The sequence below is a fragment of the Mixophyes fleayi genome, chromosome 2, assembly GCF_038048845.1.
Source record: "Mixophyes fleayi isolate aMixFle1 chromosome 2, aMixFle1.hap1, whole genome shotgun sequence".
Taxonomy (NCBI): domain Eukaryota; kingdom Metazoa; phylum Chordata; class Amphibia; order Anura; family Limnodynastidae; genus Mixophyes; species Mixophyes fleayi.
In genome coordinates, this window is record NC_134403.1 from 168,779,148 (window position 1) to 168,794,728 (window position 15,581).

Sequence of the window (15,581 nt, forward strand, 5' to 3'; positions counted from 1 at the left end):
TAGAATCTGATTGGTTGCTATAGGCAACTTCTCCACTTTTTCAAACCCGCAGTTTAATAAATATACCCCATGGTTGAGATTACAGAGTTTACAAGATGGCTAGAATATGAAACTGGATTTCATTGTGTGTCTATGTTATTTTGAGTGGAAGGTACTTTGTGGAGTGGAACTGTTTATTTGGTAATGGAATTTGGTCAGTTTATGTTAAAGTACGTTAGATTATATTAGAGTATGGCTGAGATTCCAAAATTTGCATTAATTAGAATGTGAAAGTGTTTGTTCATGTGAAAGTGTTTGCTAGTGCTGAAGAAATGGAGTTCATGGGATGAAAGATAGTATTGCAGCAATGTGATATAATATGTATTTAATGGAGGCTGTGTTTATATAATCAAGGTTGATTTAATCCTACTATGTTTTTAATATGACTGCCATTGCAAGTTAATATGACCACCATGATTGCTGAAGGATCACAGAGGATGAATAAGAGTATTTATTATTGAGTTCAGAATTATAGGTGGGACAGGATTTATAGAGGAACTTGTAGGCAAGGATCAGGCTGCACCTTATTGGAAGCCAATTAAGAGACTGATATAGAGGGGCAGTAGATGAGGAAGAATGGGGCATGTAAATGAATCCTGCAACAGTATTCATGATTGAGGGGAGGACAGTCTTCTCATTGGCAGGACAGACAGTGGGTGACATTACTGGTACCATCCCAATGGGTGACAACACTGATGAACCCACAATGGGTAACATTATTGATGATATATCAGTGTACTGTATGTCTTCTTAAGGGACTGATGGCCTCAAAATGGAAAAGATCACCGTAGGTGAATAGACAACTGCACAATATTTTTTCCAAAGTTTAGCTCCCTACATGGCATCCTGAAAAAGGAAAGAGATGAACACGTTTCACACCACACTGTCCCTGTTCACTTTGCTTTTAAAAATACAATAACCCCCTTATTGGGAGTGATTTCTCTCCCTCGGCCTGGTCACTGGGGCTGGATTAATGCCTAGCCCCAGACCTTACTATTGATTTACAATTTAGGAGACACACACTGATAAACTCTAACAGAAAAAAGCTTCCATAGATTCAACATCAGATTGCTATGACAAACATTCAAAACATTTCTCCTAGTTCCTATTTTGTGTAGCTGAGAAATTTAGTAGATAAAACACACGGGAATTATTGTAAAATATGTTGACTTTTTTCCAGCCTCTGCTCATTGCAGCCACCACAGAGGTTAAACTTTCCACTGATCACTTGGCACCTGCTACTTAGTAAGGTACCTCTGAGAGGAGCACTTATTAGAAGCAATTTACTATAACTTCTCAATAGTGAGATGAGATCAGTATTGTGTTATCAGCATTTGCAGCAGAAACATTATTATTGTGAACATCTTTGTATTTCTCACCTTCATTTATGTAATCAATGTTTGTGGTATGTCCTACGGAATCATAAGACGCATTTGAATATCTGTCATTTATACTGGATTTGTTTAACTCTAAATTATACTTCTTGCCGTCATTTTTAGAAGCTGTAACGAAAACAAACACATTAAATTACTGGCCTCAGAAAAGTTGTATCCACTGATAAGTATAGTTCATTGTCAGACATATTTTTTTTATATATTTCAAGTCACATGGCTGAATCAATCATGCTGTAATTTTTATTCAAAAGGTAATAAAACCTGTTTGGACACAAGAAGCTCATATTACATAGAGCCAACTTTCTGCGACATGGATTGCCCCACTCCTCAAGAAAGTTTTACAGTCTCACACGCAGGGCTGGAAGGTATCCGTTTCCCACACTGAAGCTCATGGACATACAAGCATTATCGATTTTGTAATGGATTGTGAGGCATCAAAGTGTTGCAGAATTTGTGTATATGCATGGGGGTATATTTACTAAACTGCGGGTTTGAAAAAAAGTGGTTCTATTTAACATTTATTTAGTACATTCTACAAAATGATAGCTAGAATGTGATTGGTTGCTATAGGCAACTTCTCCACCTTTTCAAACCCGCAGTTTAGTAAATATACCCCATGGTTGAGATTACAGAGTTTACAAGATGGCTAGAATATGAAACTAGATTTCATTGTGTGTTCTATGGTATTTTGAGTGGAACGTACTTTGTGATATTGAACTGTATATTTTCTAATGGAATTTGGTCAGTTTATGTTAAAGTATGTTAGATTAGATTAGAGTATGGCTGAGATTCCAAAGTTTGTATTACCGGTAATTATAATGTGAAACTGTTTGTTTATGTGAAAGTGTTTGCTAGTGCTGAACAAATGGAGTTCATGGGATGAAAGGTAGTATTTCAACAATATGATATTGTGATGATTCCTAGTGAATTTAGGATGCGACAATAGCAGTAGAAACACCAAGGGCTAGATTTACTAAGCTACGGGTTTGAAAAAGTGGGGATGTTGCCTGTAGCAACCAATCATATTCTGGCTGTCATTTTGTAGACAGTACTATATAAATGAAAGCTAGAATCCAAGTGGTTGCTATAGACACCATCCCCACTTTTTGGGGAATATACCCCCAAGTGTCTTTATTTAGGTAAAATATGTGAACAAAGATTCAGTTCATGGAATATGCTGAATTCAGGTAGCAGAATTAACAGGTATACTCCAATACACAAGTATGAGAAGGGGTGATGAATGACAAGAATAGTTCCAAGTAATGTTTCAAATGGCAAATACAGTTCAAAATGCAGGAACAAGTAGATTAAGTTACTCAACTGCCAGGATGCATAAGGCACCAGATTAGGGAGGCCAGGATCAGTATTCCAGGTAGCCAGAGGCACGAGGCAGTCCAGGGAAGCTGGACTAGCTGAGTCCAGTGAGGTCAGGGCAACAAGCGTACAAACAGAGTCCAGTAGCTAGGCTGAGGTCAAGGTCACAAGCAAACAAGCATAATTCGGTAAACAGGCAGAGGTCAGGGGAACAGGCAAACAAGCAGAGTCCGGTATTCAGGCAGAGGGTCACAACAAGAGATGAGACAGTAATGAAGCCAACTGGAACAGGGTATAAACAGGAGACAAGCAGCTGCCAGGTATAAACGATGAACTGCACAGTGTCACGTAAATTAGGAAACTGGAGGGTTGCTTGCTGATTTTGACACTACTAAGCAGAGAGGTGCAGAGTCTAACGTTTCTCTGGTCTTCACCAGGGACCCCCGCAAGGAAGTTTGGGCTTAGCTGCGGGAGACATGCAGGTCGCAGTCCTCAAAGAGAGATGGAAGAGGTGTCAGGAAATTTCGGTCAGAACCACACAGGCAGAGAAGGTACCGAGGAAGTATCACAAACGTAGTCAGGAAATCCGGGGTCAAACACAGGAATCAGAATATCACCAAAACCAGGAGGGAAACCAGGAGCGAGTCTGGATAAATATCCAAGGTCAAAATACAGGAGTCAATCAGAATAGCTAGGCTCAGGAAGCTCTGGAGTAAGGAGATGGTGAAGTGTAATACCGCCACCGGGACTCGGAATACTATCCCATTGCACAGCAACAGGACGCTCATGCGCCGAACAGCCCGGCGATTCCCTGGAGGTAGTGTGTCTGGTTGCCGAGCAAGAAGACGCGAGGACGTCACAGGAAGCAGGCGCCCGTCCCTGTGCTTCCTCTTCTACACACACACAACACAGATAGAGAGAAGTATATGAAGCCAAGAAACAGGTGTGGCACTAATTAGGTAGGGAGATTAACTCCTACAGGAGAGGTGCAAACTTCAGTGACAAACAGCAGCACCACTGGTGGAATTGAGGTGCTGCAGCCACATACAAAATACAGGTAGAATCCTAACAGATATACAATGTGTTTAGTGGAGGCTGTATTTATGTAATAGAGGCTGATTTAATCCTTCCATGTTTTCAATATGACTGCCATTGTAAGTTAATATGACCACCATGATTGGTGTATACATAATATCTTTGTTGTAGTGTGAAGTTTCCAAGTGAAATAGGTGAAATGAAATATTATGAGAATCAATTGTACAAGTTTCTATATGAGATAGCTGGAGTTTATGTGAGAAAGTTGGCGTTTGATTGAGATGGAATTAAATAATGTGATAATATATGGCTTTGGTTCATGTATAATGAATGTTAGTTTTCTGCTATATAAATGGTATTTGAGATGTATTGTGTTGAGTTTGTATACAGCTCTCCTTCATATACACTCTCCCCTTCCCCAACACAATTATTGAACATACAGTACTCTTGTATTGTACTCTTGTATTGTATTGCACATTGCAGATAAAACTGCTTCACACCCTCACACCACACAATACAAACTGACATATACACACCCTTAAGCAGAATAGCTGACACCCAGACACCTACATAATAATTTTATACTGTATATTTATAAAACTGGCAATTAATGTAATGTATTGTATTAACATCTATGCTTTACCATCTATGCTAATAGAGTAAATGAAACTTGTTGATGTTATACAATAAACTTTGTTTAATTTACTGTTTTACATTATGTATACCATTGTTACAAGCAGAATTATAATTAGAATACAAAACATTTTAAATGAAGCTACATCTTGTGTAAAAGTCTTTCTTAATAATATAAGCATAATCTTATGATATAAATATTGGTCACGTGGATTCAGAGCAGAATAGGAATTGCATTCCTTGAGATTAAACTCGAACTGACTGTGGGAGGAGTTTTGTTTAATGGTATTAGTCATTAATATGTTATTAAATGGTCATTAACAAATTTGCCAGACTATTAGGTCCCCTTATCTTTAACATCCACCAAAAACCAGGCCATAATACTCACTTAGGCCTAGTTGCTGAGATGGTGCTGGTCTCTTTTGTGCAGTAGCATACATAACGCGGCGCAGGTCTTGAGTTGAATTTTCTGGAATGGAATCTGGTAATAAAAATGAAAAAGTAATGAACACAGGGCCTTCATGTAGGTTCTCAAAACTGCCAATCTGTCTCTACCACGTGAAGCTTATAGGTGAGCATACAAAACATGAGTATATTTTACTGTTTTGAAAAGAAGCACACAAAAATACTTGTGGAAAATAGGACCTACATAAAACAAGGACATCCAAGGTAGATAAAATAAATGCAGACATGAAAACGAAAGCTAGTGAGTGCTTGGCTCAGGAGAGAAAGCTTACAGTCTAATAGGAAAAAGGCATATCTGACAAAAGGAGCAAACATGGCTCAGGTTGGACACTGGGACAGTTGTGAGAGTGTACCATTGTGAGTAGTATATGTTGGATATGGGTAAGCTCTAATAAGAGATTAGTTTTCAGAGAGTTTTTAAAGATTTTAAGGCTTTGGAATAGGCTGATTGGACTTCACAGCGAATTCCATAAGTGGTTAGTGCAGTGTTTCTGAAATCCAGTCCTCAGGACCCACTAACAGTGCAAGATTGCCAAGTGACCAGTGAAATAATTATACCACCTGCTACACTGTGTCAGTCAGTAATGAATACACCTGTGCTCCAGCAAGGAGATATGGAAAACATGTACTGCTAGGGGGTCCTGAGGACTGGATTTGAGAAACACTGGGTTAGTGGCACAGGAAAAGTCTTGTAGGTAGGAGTAAGAGGCGGTTATCAGAGATGAGGAGAGGTGTAGGCCACAGGTGGATCTAAGAGAGCATGGGGGAAAATATTTTGAGATAGGATTTGTGATATTTGAAAGGTGTGTTGTTGAGGGCTCTGTAGGTAAGGGTAAGTAATTTGAATTGGATTCTGGAGGACATGTGGAGCCAATGTAGGGATTTGCAGAGTGGAGTGGCGAGAGAGGAAGATTAGTAAATCCTAAATGCCAGGTATGAAGTTGCTATAGTAGATGAGCCAGGAAATCATGAGAGAATAGATAAGAGTTTAAGTTACATCTTGAGTAAGAAAAGGGTGTGTTGTTGCAATATGTTAAAGGTGGAGATGAATAAAGCAGAGGGTGGAGTCAGGCATGACATCAAGGGCAGTGAGCTTGGCAGACAAATTTTATCCACCAAATATACTATATTACACACTTAGGCCAAATTGCTGAAATGGTGCTGGTTTCTTATTTGCAGTAGCATACGTAATGTGGCAGGGACCTGAAGCTGAATTTTCTGGAATGGAATCTAAAGAGAAAAATGAAAAGTAAGAGTTACATTACATTTATATACTCAATTCACTATACAAATAATGCCCATAATGAAAATAAAACAATATATAAATACATGATTGCAGCAACATCCTATAAGGATTCCCACAAAAAAACCTGAACTTTATATATAATATCCACCAAATATAATATTTAATTTTTATCTTTAATCACTTACATATCTGACACCAGGAACAATAATGCACCTTATATGTACCATAGTGATGACCAAAAACCAAAGAGAAACATTAAAGAAACATATGAAAAGTTTAATTTATTATTTAGCTCAGCAGATCCCCTTGATTAATTCTGACAGATTATAAGGAAATCTGAAATCCAATTGAATCATCATCATCAGCAGCAGCAGCTATTTATATAGCACTACTAATTAGGCAGCGCTGTACAGAGAACTCACTCACATCAGTCCCTGCCCCATTGGAGCTTACAGTCTAAATTCCCTGACATACATGCACACAGATAGACAGACAGCGACTAGGGTCAATTTGATAGCAGCCAATTAATCTACCAGTATGTTTTTTTGAGTGTGGGAGGAAACCGGAGCACCCGGAGGAATCCCAGGCAAACACTGGTAGAACATACAAACTCCACACAGATAAGGCCATGGTCGGGAATCGAACACATGACCCCAGTGCTGTGAGGCAGAAGTGCTAGCCACCGTGCTGCCCACATTGAATAAAAAAGGTAGCACTTCCCCAAAAAATTGGACACCCAAAGGTTAGGAAGGATGAATAAATCCATTTCTATCATCAATATCCTCTCAAATAACCTGTAATTCAGGGATTAAGAAAAGATTTATCCTAAGTAACAGAATGTTGGCACCCTCCCAGAGGTGGATCAGACAACTGCAGATATGATGTGGAGGTTAAGGATCAACCTTTTTATTGAATACATCAATGCTATCCATATCACGTGAAGACAAACAGGTTTGAGGAAGGAAAAGTCAGATTTGGTAGTATAATAAGTAGCCAAATTGGAGAAGGATATCTGCAAGAAGTGTGAAAATAAGAATCAAAAGATATCTCTCCCATGCTCCAACTCATGGAGGAATCATGGTATCTTAGGCAGGATATTCCCAGGAATGAGTGCAAAGAAGGAATACATTGTATGCTTTCTATGAAGCAAAATAAAATTAAATACAAACAGGTTGTCTCTTGGAGATACAGGGAAGCTTCCAGAGATTAACAAAACAATTATCCAAAACTTTTCCCCAGCAACAAAAAGTAAAAAAAGATCTATGAGAGCTTCAAATACCCAGATCAAGAACAGGAAACATCAGTAAAGCAGACTTGGTCCATTATGGACTATTGATGATATTAAAGTACAGAACTATAGCACTGTATCACCGTATCATTTTTAAATTCAAGATTTAAAATATTTTGAAGGGTTCAAACGAATTACCTCTTCCTTCAACATGGATGTGAATATGAACATTGCAGCTATGATTTTTACAGTTTACTAAGTTTCTATGAAAAACATTTTTATTTACATTTGTCCTTCAACCTGCATAATACAAATTGCCATACAGAGATAAAAGTTGTTTAGTTGTTGCCTTCATCATATTTTCTGCGCAAAAAGCACTCTATCTTTTAACATATAGTTTTAACACGGTATTTGATTCGGCTACAATTATTGATATATCAATGTTCAGACACATAATAAGACAAGGAGCACATTATTTGCTGTTTACATACGGTTGTAGTTAATGAGAGATACCTTGAAAACTCTTGCAACCTAAATAGTGACAGAGGGCCTGATTCATTAAGGATATTAAATGAAGAGGATTCTTATTTCAGTCTCCTGGACAAAACCATGTTACATTGCAAGGGGTGCAAATGAGTGTTCTGTTTTGCACATAAGTTAAATACTGCCAGTTTTTTCAGGGCTGCAATCAAAATGCAAGGCTGCAGTAAATTGTGGCTCCCGGACAACAACCTGAGATTCATAATAGGCATTGGCTGTGTGGACTGCTTGCTTCAGAATATCACTCTCTGTTTCATGCATCTCAGAGCGATTTTGCAAAGCATCAAACTGCAAATCTACCCCAGAGTGGTCCATGTTTGGCAAGAACAAAATGTTACAGTGCTGGCAACTCCCAGGACTTGGCTGGGATAGCTGTCAGTGACATACCACATCTGGACAAGTCACTGGTCGTAAGAGGAGTGATATTGAGGTACAAGCTCAAGTCAAAGGATTGTAGAAGTCAGTACAGTGACAGAAGAAGCGAAAGTCAATGGATTGGAAAAGGTGGAATAGTGGGGGGTCGAAGTTGAGGTCAAAGGATTGGAGAAGGTAGAATCGTGATGTACAGTCCAACAAAACAAGTCATCTTCAAAGCAAAAGCAGTACTTTGGCAAGGAGTGGTAGGAACATAAAGTAAATATAGCTCAGAATGGGCAAGGTGTTACATCCTGATAGTTACAGTTATATTATGCAGATAACTGGAATGTGATGGAGGGAATATAGTTTTATTCTGTTTAACTTTATAAGCCTTTGAGATGTCCATGGGCAGTAGACTGAAAGACAGTTTGAGATGTTGACTAATGCAGAGAGAACCAGATTAGGGGTGAAAAAGGTCGCCCTTGGAACAATTCATAAACAAATTTTCAACACAACTGACATCACCATGAGGCATGGAACTAATTATGAAATAATGGAAGGCATGAAAATCGATTACACAACTGATGGGTGAAACAAATGATGACATCACAATATATGACACAACTGATGAAATCACAAAGACTTACATCACTCATAGCATCCTAATGGGCTATATCACAGTTGTTGTCACCATGAATGACATCACAATGTGCTGATGGTATGGAATTGTGTAACATCACTTATGATAAACAAAAAAATAGATGACATCACAATAGGAGACTTCTCTGATGACATTACAATAAACAAACAACATCCCTAACATAAGAATCTGTTACATCTCTGTTGACATCACAGTTACATGAAAAGCAATGATTTAACTGATGACATCAAAATAGATGCCACTACAATGTTTATGATACTGATATGATACTGTGTTCGGAAGAACACAGATCTGAAGGTAAATCGTGTCAGTGTGTATGCATGAATCGCCAGACTGATTGGACCTTCAGCCGTAGGTACAATCGTTTGAGATAACACGTGGGTCGGAAAATTCTTCAGTGTGTACCTAGCCTTGCACAGGATATTTAATGAGATGATATTCTATGGGTTGTGCTCTACCTTTTTATTGTAGTTACTTTGGATATTTCCCCTGACCAGCAGCTACACCCTTTTTTTTTGTTTCAGCCATTATCAGTGACATTAATGTTGACATCACAGGTGATACCAATTAGGACATTAAGTGAATCACTGACAGCAAACTAGGTACGGTGGTTATCAATTTTTAGGCAACACTAATGTCGACACAAGTTACAGCAATGCGACAATTCTGATCCATATAAAAGTGACAAGGAGTAAATATAGATTTACTAGATAATAGACATACCACAATGTCCACAGACTTTCTGGGCGGCACATGTAGATTTCGACTGTGTGAAATTTCTCCAATAATAACAATGTCACTTCTAATGGACAGAGTAAGATTGACAGTTTTAAGGCAACAATGGAGGCGGGTCCGACTATTGCCGCCTTAAAAACAGCACTGGGGTCATAAGTTTGATTCCCAGCCATGCCTTATCTGTGTTTAGTTTGTATGTTCTCCCCGTGTTTGCGTGAGATTCTTCCGGATGCTCCGGTTTATTCCCACAATCCAAAAACATGCTAGTAGTTTAATTGGCAGCTATTAAATTCACCATAGTCTCTCTCTCTCAGTCTTTGTAGGATGAAGATGATTAAACTCATCTCTGGAAACATAAAGGGGACAAATTGCTCCTGAAAACTGAGATTGAGAGACTCCATGATGCATATACAACAAAATGTCCTAATTGGAATACTTTAAGTGGACGGCAGGATAATACATTGAATGGGATATTCCTAATAACCATGAGTGAATCATGAGTTTTATCCTGAATTCAAGCCATACTATGAAATAAAACTGTGGGGAATTAATGACTAAAATATTGAGATGAAAGTCCATTTATTTAATGTTCAAATATAATTGAACTAAGGGAGATTAGAGCCTTTCATTGAAGGGTTTTCATTTTGCAGTACTTGTGTTGGTTGCTCTCAGAAAAATTTCAATGCGGATATGTATATGGAAATATGGTTTTAACTTTTTTATTAAATCTGTTTTACAAATACAAAATATTGTAATTTTATATAAAATGTCTTATTTCACCTGCTTCAACTAAGAGCTATAATGTCATCCCTCTTGTAGAATTAGTAGTATTGTTTTTCTTTTTTGAAAAATTATTTTGCTCAAGTGGGTTCAGCATCTATCCTAACTAAACAGCTTCACTGCTAAGTAAGAGGTGATAGAATTGATTTATTTGAGATCCACCACTTGTGGATTTGTTTTTATCCACATCACTGACGGCCTCAAAAATGGACAACATCTCATTTGTGATATCTGAAAAGACAACTGTACCTTAACACATCTCCAGTATTTCTGTCAAAGTTCAGCTGCATTGTGGGGACATGGCATCTTGAAAAGGAAATGAGGCCTAAAATTTTGCATAGTCCTTTCTCACTTTGCTTTTAAAATGGGGAAGGGGATTCAATTAGAAAGCTTTGAGCCCAAAGCACACAATGTCAGATTATATTCCTGCATTGGTGGCAGCACCTGATGCAGTGGGAGGCCAGGATATAATAAAATAACCTCCTACTTCTGAGGGTTTCTCCTCTCCCCATCTTGTCACTGAGGAGCTGAAGCAATAACTATACACCTACTTGCAGTGGTGACAGGTGGGAGAATTGTAATAAACACAAACACATTAATTTTCTGGCCTCAGACAAATGTTATCCATCAAACACCAGGTTATAATACTCACTTAGGCCAAGTTGCTGAGAAGGTGGGGGTCTCTTTTGTGCAGTAGCATACATAATGCGGCACAGGTCTGGAGTTGAATTTCCTGGAATGGTATCTAATGATAAAATTGAATGAGAAATGAATAGACCAGTTATTTAGGATCTCAAAACTGCCAAACTGTCTCTACCCAAAAAAACACCAAAAAATCACAATACAATATATAACTACCACATTTTGAAATAGGAACATTTTCCCTTCACTACTGAACTCAGTTTGGGTGAAGCATTTTAGTAAAATTCCAGTGTAGAGTTTGGCATTTATAAACCTGAGTTTGCAATAAACCAATGCCAGTTACTGTTCTCCATGTGAGAGTCTCTGCTCATATGTGCAAATCTGCACTAAAACCATAGCAACCAATCAGATATTTGCTTTCATTGTCTAACTTTGGACTTTCGTCCTGATTCTAGTCAGGCTGCTAAAATGCTCTATTTATCATACATAATTCCATATAAATAAAAAATGTGTAGTAGAAAAAATGCTCATTGGTGTACTTGCATAGATGATTTCTTTTTCATTTTAAAGTTCCAGCATTTCCTTTTTTCGGAATGTATAGCAGCTGTCAATAAGTCATGTGGTCTGTCTTTATAATAGTAAGTCTATATTTTATATAATTCAAAATTACTACCATCAGCATTATTTTGTTGTTATACCGGTTGTCAGAATTCCAACCACTTAGATTAGATAGTAAATAAAAAAGAAAAGAGAACCAAAAGGCCACTTAATCCAAAACATTATATATATATTATTATAAGGTGGATTTATTAGCTACAAAACAACTGGGGTACAAATCCAGAAAAAGGCATTCAAATAAGTGAAATGGATCTATAGCACTTAAAATTATAATCTATACATATACAATCATAATTAAATGATTTATTGGTAAAATTAAAAAATGTATAGCACAAATATTATCAAATAACAAATATTATCATATATAGTTTAAAATACAATGGGGCTGATGCAGACTTGGACACATTTGGGTCCAAATTCACAGAAACAAAATGCATCCACTAAAATAACCACAATTGCATTGTGAAGTTGGATGATTTGCAAAATGCTTACTCCTCTGCATTCATAGCATATGTGCCTTGTTTATATCAGGCATACGTGAAATACACTTCCTCCCCTTCTCATAAATGAATACAAAAGAAAAGAGACAAGAAATCCAAAAAGCATGAAGATCCAGGAAAATTATTAAAGGAACCAGGAGTAGATACATGGGGCATCTTCAATGCCGCAAGACCCTATCAGATGCACATATCTATCTCTCTTCTACAAAAAGGTTTGAAATTCGCACCATGGAACAAACTAAACAAATTTCAAACATTTATAGATGTGCAGAAATTCATACAGAATTGGACTTTAAAGAAATATTTTATGAATGATTCAAAAATATCTAAAAAATTAGAAGATTCTGGTGAATTAAATTTTAAGCACACGGACCTCCAACCGTCCTCATTCATCTATCCAACATTTATGAAGTGCAGTTATATTACAACATTCCAGAGCGTGGTGGAAGAGGAAAAATCATCATTTGATGCACCAAAAAAAAAACTAGGAAACAACCTAACCCGTAAGGAGAGAATGGCACTGAAGGATCTAATAGAAGACAGCTCCATTGTGATTAAACCAGCAGACAAGGGAGGGGGGCTGGTTGTGCTTAATAGAGATGACTAAATTCTGGAAACTAACAACTTCCCTTTTGACATGAACACATATCGGCGACTACCTGGTAATCCTTTGAAAGACTACTAAAAAGAAATGTACATACATCTAAAATCTGGTTGAGATTTAGGGATATTAGCTCAGGATGAATATAAAGTTTCTGAAAGTGGATCACTTAAAGTTACCTGTGTTTTACTACCACCCAAATGTGCACAAGGATCCAATTAATACACCTGGTTGCCCCATTGTATCAGGTATTGACTCATTGAATTTGCCGTTATCACAATATATTGACACATATCTTCAAGAAATGGTGAAGAAGCAATCCTAATACATTACGGATACAACACAGATATTGAATATACTCAACAAAAGTAAAATTGGAAGAACACTAGCACTGTAAGTGCATTATACACCTACATAATCACAACCAAGGGATGGAAAGTGTGAGGGACTTCATGGACAAGGAGCAAGATGTACCAAAGAAACAAATAAACTTTGTTATCAAGAGCATTGAACTCATCCTGACTCAACCATTTTGGTTTGTGGGTCTACATTATGTGCAGGCGAAAGGTACAGCAATGGGGACCAAGTTGGCACCAAGTTATGCAAATCTATTTATGAGCAGATGGGAGGAAGAAACTATCTGGTCCAATCCCACCTTGGATGCATACTTGGTCCTCTGGGGAAGATTTATTGATAACTTTATATTAATCTGGAAAAAGGACGGAAGTTCCTTATCTGAATTCATCTGCCCTGAACCTTGTGGGGGAGTCCCAAATGTGGGTGACTGTCTTGTATAATCAGGATTAGGTATGACTGCAAGGCCAGTTGGGAGATATGTCCTGTTTCACACTGTACTGCTCGTGAAGGTACAGCTGCGTGCACCTAATAATATTGTACTCAGTTTTGCCTGAGTATTTGTCTAAAATGTATTTAAAATGATAACTCCCTGTTTTAAGTGCCCCAGCCCCCCAGAGCCTAATTTCAGCTCTGGTGATACTTTAGTGGTGCTTGCATTGATTACATTGCCTGCCTTCTACATTGTACTGGTCCCATTCTCAGATCACTTTGTTGAAAATATGGCCAGCCCCCATTGCACTAACAATATAATTAATCTTGCATCCTTTGCACTTAGTATATCACCAGCAAACACTTAGAATTGCTCTCCTCTTCACTTATGTCATTGTCTGCCAACCCACCCTGCACTATTAATAATTCAAACCACAACTAATCACTGGGCAAATTTAGGGCTCATAGACAACTGTTACAAAATAAGTAATAAAGATTATTTTTAATGCTATTTTTGAAATGCACAGTACACATTTTTATATAATAAAGAGAGAGATTTGACTGGTAGTTTGCATCACATGACATCAGGGGAAAAAGCAACAGTGCAGTTAAGTGCCCATATGCTGCTCTGGCAGATTGATCAAATACAATTGTGCCAATATGTTTCATAATAGTTAAACGTATTCAAAAAATTCAGATATGTGTCTATGAAGGGAATATTGGAAGTATATGTGTTAGTAGGCAACTAAACAAGTTTGAGCACAGAGGAATAAACCAGCCGCAGATCTTGCAAAAGGATTCATGTATTTTTATAATACAGGACTGGCAGCTTTTTCTCTGCATTGCTTTAGAAATGACTCAATGTGTATTAAGTCATCACAACTAGGTTTTTTATAAATGTTACTTCAACCCAATTCCAATAATTCTAAATCCCGCCTACCTATGTGTTGGCCCCGCCATATATACGTGTGACCACTTTGCTGGGCATGTGCAGAGCCATTCTCCCTATTTTAAGCTACACAAGTCCAACTCAGCATCAGGACCAATTTTATCATATTTATGGATATATATTACACACACATATATATATATATATATATATATATATATATATATATATATATATATAGAGAGAGAGGGAGAGAGAGAGAGAGAGAGAGAGAGAGCAAAAAATCATTATTACCTAATAGGAGAACCTGCAATAAATTGTGTTCAACTGGCCTCTGTCCAAGGAAGGCAGATAGCTGCATTGTGCTAAGGGTCTTTGTATTTATTGTGCTAGTACAGAACATTTCTTGCTAGAAGACCCTATGCAAACAAGCAGGGCCGGATTTCCCACTAGGCAACCTAGGCAACTGCCTAGGGCCTAGCGGTCCCCAGAGGGCCCAGTCAGGACTGGCGGTGAGCGGGGTAGGCAAGGCGGAGAAGTGCTCCCCTCCGCCTGCCATCCCTCTCTGTCCGCCGACATAGTAAAAGAGACTGCGGACGCAAACAGACTTAAAAAAAAAAACAGTCACGTGATCGCATGATAGGTCCCGGCAGTCTCTCCTCCTCATTCAGGGGAAACAGAGAGGAGGAGAGACTGCTGGGACCTGTCATGCGATCACGTGACTGTTTTTTTTTTTTTAAAAAAAAGTCTGTTTCCGGCCACTGTGTGAGGACTAACCGAGGAGCTGCGTGGTGGAGAAAAAAGAAGACAGGAAGACAAGAAGACCAGAAGACAGAAAAGTGAAATACAAAAGAGAAAAAGACAGGTAAGTAAAACGGAGGCACTTAGTGTGAGGTGATAATGAAGGGGCACAGAGGTGACACAGTAAAGTGGCACAGAGGTGACACAGTGAAGGGGCACAGAGGTGACACAGTGAAGGGACACAGAGGTGACACAGTGAAGGGACACAGAGGTGACACAGTGAGAGGGCACAGAGGTGACACAGTGAAGGGGCACAGAGGTGACACAGTGAGAGGGCACAGAGGTGACACAGTGAGGGGGCACAGAGGTGACAGTGA

General features: G+C 38.3%; 1 protein-coding gene across 1 annotated transcript in view; it reads right to left on the minus strand.

The window, feature by feature from the left end:
* Positions 1–1,335: 1,335 nt before the first annotated feature.
* The window catches only part of SCIMP (SLP adaptor and CSK interacting membrane protein), a 31,289-nt gene continuing 17,043 nt past the window's right edge, over positions 1,336–15,581 (minus strand). Inside the window, exons 5-8 of the mRNA XM_075197728.1 lie at positions 11,080–11,172; positions 6,018–6,110; positions 4,804–4,896; positions 1,336–1,541 (exon numbers count right to left, since the gene is read on the minus strand). Coding sequence (XP_075053829.1) covers positions 1,336–1,541; positions 4,804–4,896; positions 6,018–6,110; positions 11,080–11,172 — 485 coding nt within the window. The remainder of the gene's footprint in view (positions 1,542–4,803; positions 4,897–6,017; positions 6,111–11,079; positions 11,173–15,581) is intronic.